We start from the raw sequence: 11,724 nt of genomic DNA on the forward strand, positions 1-11,724 counted from the left end.
AGGGGTGAGAGGAGGAGTTAACGGAGAGAGAGAGGCCTCTCAAGCGGTTCTTATGCTAATATTGCTAGATTACGAGGATGGTAGTCCAACATGGGAATAACACCGGACAGTCATCAGGCAAAACAAGACAGTGACACTCTCTGGTGAGTGAGTGAGTGAGTGAGTGAGTGAGTGAGTGAGTGAGTGAGTGAGTGAGTGAGTGAGTGAGTGAGTGAGTGAGTGAGTGAGTGAGTGAGTGAGTGAGTGAGTGAGTGTGTGAGAGTGAGTGCGTGTTTCACATGACTGCAGTAAGTTAGTTTTGAGAAAGGCATTACCCATGCTGCTGTACTTTGATCACTGTCACATGAGAATTTACAAGACAAAAATAATTTCAGAAGAGGTGAATCGTTATTCAGGGTCAGCTTGAGTCCATCTGGGAAGCAGTATTTTCACTGCTGATTTGACATAAAAGTCATTGTAGTTTCACAAACATTTATACACACAAACATAACAATCATTCCTCTTCAGGAATTGTTTTTGTCGTGTAAATTCTCATGTGACAGTGATCAAAGTACAGCAGCATGGGTAATGCCTTTCTCGCCACTCACTCACTGCAGTCATGTGAAACACACACACACACACACACACACACACACACACACACACACACACACACACACACACACACACACACACACACACACACACACACACACACACACACACTTTCTCTTGACCAATAATCCCTTTGTAATCCAACCATGCCAGTTATAGGAGACAAATGCTGATATATTCAGTCCATAATTATTATGTTCGCTCCCATCGGCAGCTCAACCGCAATTGATTTTTCAATCTGTTTACTGTTAGCTCTGCACTGCAGCCATTTCGTCAGATGTACTCCTCTCCTCCTCTCTCTCTCTCTCTCTCTCTCACACACTCCTTTCTTTCACCTTTGGTCACCCTTATTCTTCTCATTTTGACTGCTCATGAATTTATTCAATTTATTACTCTGCCGTTTTTTATGTCATGCCCCCCTCCGTCCTTGACTTTGTCCTAAATAAGTCTATATAACACACTGCCTCCTGACAGTAGGGCCTGCTCCACTCAGTCCTTGACTTTGTCCTAAATAAGTCTATATAACACACTGCCTCCTGACAGTAGGGCCAGCTCCCCTCCGTCCTTGACTTTGTCCTAAATAAGTCTATATAACACACTGCCTCCTGACAGTAGGGCCTGCTCCCCTCCGTCCTTGACTTTGTCCTAAATAAGTCTATATAACACACTGCCTCCTGACAGTAGGACCTGCTCCCCTCAGTCCTTGACTTTGTCCTAAATACGTCTATATAACACACTGCCTCCTGACAGTAGGGCCTGCTCCACTCAGTCCTTGACTTTGTCCTAAATAAGTCTATATAACACACTGCCTCCTGACAGTAGGGCCTGCTCCCCTCCGTCCTTGACTTTTTCTTTGTCCTAAATAAGTCGTCTATATAACACACTGCCTCCTGACAGTAGGACCTGCTCCCCTCAGTCCTTGACTTTGTCCTAAATAAGTCTATATAACACACTGCCTCCTGACAGTAGGGCCTGCTCCACTCAGTCCTTGACTTTGTCCTAAATAAGTCTATATAACACACTGCCTCCTGACAGTAGGGCCTGCTCCCCTCAGTCCTTGACTTTGTCCTAAATAAGTCTATATAACACACACTGCCTCCTGACAGTAGGACCTGCTCCCCTCAGTCCTTGACTTTGTCCTAAATAAGTCTATATAACACACTGCCTCCTGACAGTAGGGCCTGCTCCACTCAGTCCTTGACTTTGTCCTAAATAGGTCTATATAACACACTGCCTCCTGACAGTAGGGCCTGCTCCCCTCAGTCCTTGACTTTGTCCTAAATAAGTCAATATAACAATCTGCCTCCTGACAGTAAGGGCCTGCTCCACTCAGTCCTTGACTTTGTCCTAAATAAGTCTATATAACACACTGCCTCCTGACAGTAGGGCCTGCTCCCCTCAGTCCTTGACTTTTTCTAAATACGTCTATATAACACACTGCCTCCTGACAGTAGGACCTGCTCCCCTCAGTCCTTGACTTTGTCCTAAATAAGTCTATATAACACACTGCCTCCTGACAGTAGGACCTGCTCCCCTCAGTCCTTGACTTTGTCCTAAATAAGTCTATATAACACACTGCCTCCTGACAGTAGGGCCTGCTCCACTCAGTCCTTGACTTTGTCCTAAATAAGTCTATATAACACACTGCCTCCTGACCGACAGTTGAAAGCACATTGTCCAGCAGACAATCACCCGGATAATTGCCTCGAACATAAACTATACCGAAACTAATTTCGCACATATAACAGATTAAATTATTAAATTAAAGTATTATGGGGAGACAGAGGGAGAACGGGTGAGTTGATGAGTGAGGGGGAGCAAACGATGCATAATTAGGTAATCACCAATTGTGAATGAAGAACAGAGGGGGCCATTCTATTGGTATTGATCCATTCTAAATATAATCTTCAGATGGTATGTACCCTACATCAGTCAACCAAATCAAAGAAGTCTTATCAGTCTACTCTAACCTACTTGGAGTAGGCTACTTACTGAGAGCGTGTGTAATTGTATATGCTGAACGGCTTTCAGTTTCTGGGGAAAAAACACATCGGCAGCAGGTGAGCCAGTGTCGAAGAATGTGGTGATGAGGCTTGTGGAACCTTGCGTTGGCAATGGGAGAAATGTCACCATGGACAATTTCTTCACTTCACTGTCAGTGGCGAACAAGTTGCTTGCAAAGAAAACAACTGGCCAGCACTGTGAACAAAGTGAGACGGGAGCTCCCTCCCTTAGTGCACCTGCACAGTCATTGCACTCCATAACGACAAGACGACGGGACACAACAAGAGGAAACCGGAGACGATTACGTATTACAACCAAACAAAGGTATGTCAACGTGTGTCAAGCAAGTGAAAGGTACGAATATTGAGTCAACTGTTGACTCAAATATTGAGACAAGTGGATAACAGCTAAATGAAATCCAACTGATGCCATTGCGTGAAGACGCACAGAAGCACGTGCTGACTTATTTTGACTGCTGTCAAAATTCATTAGAATGCCATTATTGCGTTTGTGCTGCGTTTCACTATTTAGGCTACTGATGTTTTCATCATTTGACCGCGAGTCTTGACTGTGCGTCTTGGTAGTTGGGGTATTTGTATTTATTTTTATCGTTGTAAAAATAAACGGTTACCGTAATACAACACATAGGCGTTCTGTTTCATAGTTGTAACAATGGCAATCCATTAATAAAATTGATTGAATACTTGAAGAAAATATATATATATTTTTTTACATGTAGCCTGTAGTTACATAAAGTAATGAAAATGCTATTGTGCATTTAACAAGAGTATTCTAAAGTTACCCAAGGCCTTCATAAACACAACTAAATGATTATATGTACGATAGCATATATGAAATGTATTAATTGCACTGTTAGAATGTTGCAGTCGGAATGACTGCTCATTAGCTTGAAGGGGGGTGTCTGTCGAGGCCCAAGGGTTCTCGTGTTAATCTGTCTTTTTGTACTCCCCAGTGTTTCCTCAATCCTCATCTGTAGATTTTTGTTCAGATCCATCGATCCATTCATTATTCAGATCCATTCATCATCCCTCTTTTCTTCATACCTGTGTAAATAGGCCTCTCCTGGAGCAGCAGCGTCTATGTACAGTGCATTCGGAAAGTATTCAAACTCACTGACTTTTTCCAGATGTTGTTACGTTACAGCCTTATTAAAAAACTGATTCAATATTTTTTTTCCTCAATCTACACACAATACCCCATAATGACAAAGTGAAAACAGGTTTTTAGAAATGTTTGCAAATGCATTAAAAATAAAAACAGAAATACCTTATTTACATAAGTATTCAGACCCTTTGCTAAGAGACTCAAGATTAAGCTCAGGTGCATCCTGTTCCCATTAATCATCCCTGAGATGTTTCTACAACTTGGAGTCCACCTGTGGTAAATTCAATTGATTGGACATGATTTGGAAAGGCACACACCTGTCTATATAAGGTCACACAGTTGACAGTGCATGTCAGAGCATGCATAGTCAAAACCAAGCCATGAGTGAGTGTGTATGTATGTATGTATGTATGTATGTATGTATGTATGTATGTATGTATGTATGTATGTATGTATGTATGTATGTATGTATGTATGTATGTATGTATGTATGTATGTATGTATGTATGTATGTATGTATGTATGTATGTATGTATGTATGTATGTATGTATGTATGTATGTACTGTATGTACTGTATGTGTGCATGTGTCTGTGTGTAAAACAATATCCCTCCTCAGCTCTCAGACACACAGGAGTCTACATTCTAACTGTGTTTACATCTGAGTGGATCTGATGTGGTTGAGTCTCACCCTGACAGAACACGCCACGACCCGGGTGCAGGAAGAAGGTTGAGAGCAGAGAACAGGCTGGCCTCTCAACACAGAACCCAAGAGCTGCCGGGGAAATTCCATCTGAGCAACCAACGACTCAACGACATGGCTGCTCTGTTTTCACCACAGGTGCTCCAGCTGTGTGAAGCCTGAAACTTACACCAGACATGATATCCAAGGCATATACTGTTAGAAAAGAATGTTGCAGTCTGTAGGTTATATTGTGTGAGAGTGAATAGCTGGCCTGTTGTGCATACTGTACGTGAAGTCTGAACTTTTACCAGACATGCTTCTTAAGACTATTAAGTGACATCAGAGATTCTGGAGGCTGGCGAGTCTATTCTATTGTGAGAGTAAACAGTGCAGCTGAGTTGAATACATCTGTGAAGTCTGAACCTGGTTGTTTCCTATGAAACGATAGCAGGGCTTCTGCGCGCTGTGCATGTTATGCGAGAGTGAACAGCGCAGCTGAGGTGAGTGGAGGTCAAATCTAATTTGGGTTTTAATTTAATTGCAGCTTGAGATCAGGGTGAGTGTATCAAAGAAGGCACAAGGGAGAGAGAAGCAGCGTCTGAATGAGCAGGGCTGCAGAATGTGGAGAGAAATTCAATGGGTTGAGTTGATGATTGATGAATGGCTCAATCAGTTGGTGCTCGATTGTTTAGGTCTACATTCTAATGGGAGAATACATGCCTCCTTGACCTGCATGGTCCACCACTGGTCAATCACACGTTCCAAAGACGGCCATGTAACCTTACAAACATCATGGTACTGGCAATCTACTCCTATAGTCAAAAGTAGTGCACTATATAGGGAATAGGGTGGCTATCGAGATACATCCCGTGTTGGATTTGATTAATTACTTGAGGCATGTTAGATGAGGCATGTCGAAGCTTCCCTTTCTGAAAGTTAAAGTGGCAGTAGCAAGTGAACAATCACAGCCAAGATAATTGCTGAGCAAATATTCCCCAGACCCAGATAATCCATGTAAATTCTCCCTCCCTTTCTCGCTTGTTTTATGATGATAATTCCCCTCAGAGATGGGGAGAAAGCAGAGTGAAATGACTTTCTCTGAAGTAATCTCTCTTTCTCTCTCTATTCAGCATGTCTGCATATTTAGCAGCTCACTGCAAAGTAACCACAATCTTTTGTGTGGTTTTCTGGACCTAATCTGTTAAATTCCTAGACCGAGCTAATCCTCAAACAGCATGTCGGGAAGAGAAAGGCAAACAAGCCCTGCGGAAACTGAGTTGACAGTCTGATCTGGACAAGGCGGTCTCATCTTAGACTGGACACCGACAGTAGCCTCATTTAGGAGAAGTGATTCTCATATCACTGACTAGCTTGCTCAATAACTACAGTAGTAGGCTATAACTGACTATTAACCAACTATTATACCTTTGCTTCTTCAAGCAGATATCAATGTCACTCTGTTAGTTACATCAGGGCCAATGCTAATGGAATAGACTAGATGCAGATGCAGACTTTGTTATTGTGCGATATTACACACGTCCTTGTAGCAACAGGCATGCCTTGTTGAGTGGACTTTGATCACTCAACACAGACAGTTTATAACCTGAATGTCTGTCTGCTGGCACATGTGGTGAGATTTAGTGTAGCCGGTCTCCCCTACAACTATTATGTCATACTGAAGTGGACATGATGTGGGTTGTGGTTGCAGAGATCAGATGAATGCTCTCAATCGCTCCAAAAAAGGCTGTTTGGTATCACATTCACTGCTGATAATGAACACTCCTTACTATGGTGTGCACTGTAAAAGTAAATGATGGTGATGAGGAGGATAAGGAGGAGGAAGAGGATGAGGCGGGGGTTATTGAATCGTAGCCTACGCATTATGACTGTAAACTATGATCATCTAAAATGTTGCAACACTATTATTACACAGTTATTACTACAAACATGTCGTCAAGTTGCAAGTAGCTGTAAAACTGAGGTTAGGACACATTTGGTCCACACTGGTGAGTAACAGGTGTAAAACACATTTAGACAGAGTTCAGTGAATAAACCAGATTCAACACTACACAGACACACGTTGCTTGCTGCATGTTGTTACCTTATTGTCAGCCAGTCTCTTACCTCCAAAAAGGTGAGGCGAAAGGTGTGCTGGTAATGATCCAATCAACAACCGGGGACCCCCTAGCCCCCCGCTGGACCTGTCCCTCTCTGCCTCCTCCGGGGTGCTGCTGCCAGACTCCTGTGAGCTGTAGGCTCCACTGCTGTTGGGGATGTTGATGCCTGACTGGGGTCTTGGCCCTGACCCTCCAGAACTGCCTCCCACGGACCTCGTCCTGTGGCCAATGTGTTGACTGGAGGTCGCTGTGGTTCCCGAGGCCCCGTGAGCCGTCTGGCCGTACGCGTGATAGCTCATTGCCATCGCTGCAGTCCTACCGTTCCCATTGCTGGTAGTAGAGGTGCTCGAAGGTAGATCCGAGCCCGAGTAAGCCCTGGTCCGTCCGTTAGCGGCTGGGCTGCTCTGCTTAGCCCCCATGTCGGTCGCTGGTGCCAACACACGTCGACAGATTTACCCGGAATTATTAAAGGGCTCGTGCAGCACGGTGGCGGTCAGTGAGTGTGCCACATTTAAAACGCAAAGGGACACAAACACACGACCACCCAGTCCAGGGCAGTGTTTAAAAGAAAAATACCAAAAGTGGAAATTATACGTCGTTACGAACCCAATGACAGGTTGAAAATGTCAATGAATAAAAGTCACTGACAGCGATGCAAAACAACGGTTTGGAAAGCTGTCCTTACGGTGCGCTAAAACAAAGTAAATACGCTTAACATTAAAACTTTGCGAATAGTTCAGAACATGTCACGAACATAATCCAGAATAAGTACTTGTAGCCATTTTGCAGTTATCGAATCTTTCCTCGTCCCGGTTGCTTGTTTTGGATTAATATGCTTTGACTGTTGTTTTCTGAATAATAACAGTCCGCCATATGTCCTCTCTATCATACGAAAGTAAAGAGCCACGCTCCCCACGCTTCCTTGTTAGCCGACCGCAGGCAGTCACAGTGAAACTATTATAATGTAGGAGGAAGTGATAGAGGGAAGGGGATGACAGAAACAGCAGAGCAGAAACGACAATAGCCGGGACGGGGCTACGTGCGCACAGCACTGAGTACTGACTTGGTTGCCGAGTGAGTCGAGTTTGGAGGCGGATCCTCTGTCCTTGTGCGTCAGGTTACGTCAGCACCAGCAGTGCACAAGCCAAGCGACATCAATAACAAGAGCAAGCCTCACTCAGGAGTGGCACGTCTGGGCAATAGGATCAAGGACAGTGGGAAAGGACTGAGGATACTTTTAGTACCTGTTAAATTATACGCATTTGTTGCTGGAAACGAGACACAAATAGATCTAGGCAAACCTGCAAACTCAGTCATGGTTCATGTCCCTCTTATAAAACATAATAAACCATAGACTCTAGGAATAAACTGATAAACGACAGTTTCAAGAATCCATTCACATGCAGAACATTCAATTATTTTTGGTGACATTTATTGCATAGGCCTACAGCCATACTTATCTAGAATAGTAGGTCAGATGTAACCCAGTTAAGACATGACTGTCATGTAACCTACAAAGGGTTAATCCAGGATCAAAATAACCTATGCCACAACATTTTGCATATCATTGTCTGGAACAAGTAAAACATTATACAATGTTTCAATTTGTTGATGATGTCACGATGATGATGATGTCACATATTTCTTGTTGATTCATATTTGGTTCTATTCAATTAAGTACACACACAGCCATTTTTTAAAAGACATTACACATAATCAACATTATTGCAAGCACATATTTTGAAAACTAAAATCCCAGTGTCTACATGCATAGAGAATGGTGCAACATATTTATTAAGCACATCGACAGATTTTTCCCATAGTCGGCTCGGCGATTCAAACCAGCGAAACAAATCAGTGTGCTCTTTCTCTCTCTGTCAGTATTCTCTCCATATTATCCGCAATAGCAGAGTTCAGATAGCAGTACAATCAGTACAGAATTGGCATATTTAGGGCTAGGTGTTCCGTCAGCACAATTCAAATAAATAATTGTAAAAATTATGGATATTAAACATCTAGGTACATACATGTCTTATATCGGTTAAAAGCTTAAATTCTTGTTAATCTAACAGCATTGTCCGATTTACAATAGGCTTTACAGTGAGAGCATGCCATGCGATTGAGGATGGCGCCCCACATCAGCATATTTTTCAACCAGCACAGGCTTCATAAAATCACAAATAGTGATTAAATAATCACTTACTTTTTGAAATTCTTCCTCTGATTTGCAATCCAAAGGGTCCCAGCTACAACATACATGGTCGCTTTGTTAGATAAAATCCTTCTTTATATCCCCAAAAGTCTGTCTAGTTGGCGCCATCGATTTTAGTTCAACATGCAGAGAAAGGAATCCAAAAAGCTACCTCTAGACTTTGTTAAAACAAGTCAAACTACATTTCTATTTATTCCTCAAATGTAATTAAACTATAATATTTCATACGGAAAGAAGTATGTTCAATAGAAAAGTTAAATTATCAAGTGCACATCCTCTTCGTCGTGCGCCCACAGATTGATTTCCAACTGTGACTCCCAGTACCAAAACTCAAAATTCTTCCTCGTTTTGGAAGAAACAAGCTTGAAACATTGAACAAAGACTGTTGGCATCTAGTGGAAGCCATAGGAATTGCAATCTGGGAGCTGGAATTGCATAGGACCCGTAGCTATCCATTGTAAGAGTATGGGATCTCAACAACAAAATACATTCTGGTTGGTTTTTCTTTGGATTTTCTCCAACCATATCAATTGTCTTATAGTCTCAAACATTATTTTAACATTGCTACAAACTTCAAAGTTTTTTCTATCCAATTGTACCAATTATATGCATATCCTGGCTTCTGGGCCTGGGTAACAGGCAGTTTACTTTGGGCATGTCAGTCAGGTGGAAATTCTGAAAAAAGGACCCTACCCCTAACAAGTTGAAATGCATTCCAGGTGAATACCTCATGAAGCTGGATGAGAGAATGTCAAGAATGTGCAAAGCTGTATTCAAGGCAAAGGGTGGATAAAACACATTTGGATTTGTTTAACACTTATGTCATAGTTTTGATGTCTTCACTATTATTCTACAATGTAGAAAATAAAAAAATAAAAATAAAAACCTTGAATGAGTAGGTGTGTCCAAATTATTGACTGGTAATGTATATTTACTGGAGATGCGACCCTGCTCTGAACACTACATTCATTCTTTAATTCACAATTTTGAATCAGTAATTATTTGTATATTTTTTACATTATCTTTTCGCTTTATAAAATAAATATTATGAGACATAATTTGAGATATTCTCTACATAAGAAACATTGTACTTTTCTTTCTCAAATCGTTTGAAAGTGGACTACATGATCTTATGCTAGAGACAGGGTATTGTGTTAATCATTCAATTTATCACATTTGAATGGAGAGCTTATACCTATGGAACATGCCATGAATGCTGAAACTAGCTCTCACAGTCAGTTTCTCAAACGTCAAATTTCAAAGTTGTTGCAAATGTCAAATTTCAATGTGTTTTAGGTTAAGACATTGACTCCGACATCTTAAATTTAGGAATTAACATCGAATGGTTAAGGTAAGGGTTAAGGTTTAGGATAGGCTTAAAACAAATCTCAAAAACAACATTCTATGGCTTTCTTACGCCTATTGATCATCACCGTCCACAACGCCATAGCAAAACCGAATCTAAACTCAGCAAAACAAGAAACATCCCTTTTTCAGGACCCTGTCTTTCAAATATAGTTCATAAAAATCCAAATAACTTCACAGGTCTTCATTGTAAAGGATTTACACACTGTTTCCCATGCTTGTTCAATGAACCATAAACAATTAATGAACATGCACCTGTGGAACGGTCGTTGAGACACTAACAGCTTACAGATGGTAGGCAATTAAGGTCACAGTTATGAAAACTTAGGACACTAAAGAGGCCTTTCTACTGACTCTGGATGTCTGGGACCTTTTGGATCGGAGGGTGAGGGCTAGGGCCATTGCCCCCAGAAATGTCCGGGAACGTGCAGGTGCCTTGGTGGAAGAGTGGGATAACATTTCACAGCAAGATCTGGCAAATCTGGTGCAGTCCATGAGGAGGAGATGCACTGCAGTACTTAATACAGCTGGTGGCCACACCAGATACTGACTGTTACTTTTGATTTTGACCCCCCTTTGTTCAGGGACACATTATTCCATTTCTGTACACATGTCTGTGGAACTTGTTCAGGTTATGTCTCAGTTATTGAATCTTATTATGTTCATAAAAACATCAACACATGTTAAGTTTGCTGAAAATAAACGCAGTTGACAGTGAGAGGACGTTTCTATTTTTGTTGAGATTACTTGAAGGTAACAGCGCTCACTGTTGCCTCTAGTGGCCAATTTCCACATCATCTCCTGACGTCCTCAGACATGGATGGCAGGGATTAAGACAATCACTTGATCACAGACGTAGCATTTATATGTTTGTGAGTGTGCTTTTGTTTGTGTCTGCATGTGTGTGTGTGCATGCATGCATGCATGCTTGTGTGCGTTTTTGTTTGTATGTGCATGCATGTTTGAGTTGTGCATTGAAGTACATATAAGTGTGGTTAATCTTCGACAACATTTTCTCCCTCGGCTTAACCCGGCTGAGAGCTGTATGACTTGTTGGCCTGCTGGCTTGCTGGTCTGCTGGCAAAAGACACTGGGCCTGGTTGGGTTGGAAGCATGCTTAACCCTAATCCCCAGTCTAATGAAGTTATGGCGACCAACAACACTGATGTACGATGGGAAAAATACATTTACATTTGAGTTATTTAGCAGATGCTTTTATCAAGAGCGACTTTACAGTCATAGTAAGTACATTTTTCCTTCATAAAGTAGCTATCAGCAAAGTTGGCGCAAGTAAGGGTCTTGTACATGTAGGCTAATACCTTAGAAATACCTTATTTACATGTAACCAGACCCTTTGCTATGAGACTCTAAATTGAGCTCAGGTGCATCCTGTTTCCATTGATCATCCTTGAGGCCTTTCTACAACTTGATTGGAGTCCACCTGTGGTAAATTCAATTGATTGGACATGATTTGGAAAGGCACACAGCTGTCTATATAAGGTCTCACAGTTGACAGTGGATGTCAGAGCAAAAACCAAGCCATGAGGTCGAAAGAATTGTCCTTAGAGTTCCGAGACAGGATTGTGTCGATGTAGAGATCTGTACCTCGTACAAAAAAAAAAA

General features: G+C 41.8%; 1 protein-coding gene across 2 annotated transcripts in view; it reads right to left on the bottom strand.

Moving 5' to 3' along the window:
- znrf2b (zinc and ring finger 2b) overlaps positions 1-7,605 on the bottom strand; it is a 114,730-nt gene extending 107,125 nt beyond the window's left edge. Inside the window, exon 1 of one of the 2 annotated variants that reach the window (XM_042304825.1) lies at positions 6,532-7,605. In XM_042304825.1, coding sequence (XP_042160759.1) covers positions 6,532-6,943 — 412 coding nt within the window. In that variant the 5' untranslated portion in view covers positions 6,944-7,605. The remainder of the gene's footprint in view (positions 1-6,531) is intronic. The other variant, XM_042304823.1, reaches the window with a different exon arrangement.
- Between the last annotated feature and the right edge of the window lie 4,119 nt (positions 7,606-11,724).

This window comes from Oncorhynchus tshawytscha, linkage group LG23, assembly GCF_018296145.1.
Source record: "Oncorhynchus tshawytscha isolate Ot180627B linkage group LG23, Otsh_v2.0, whole genome shotgun sequence".
Taxonomy (NCBI): Eukaryota; Metazoa; Chordata; class Actinopteri; order Salmoniformes; family Salmonidae; genus Oncorhynchus; species Oncorhynchus tshawytscha.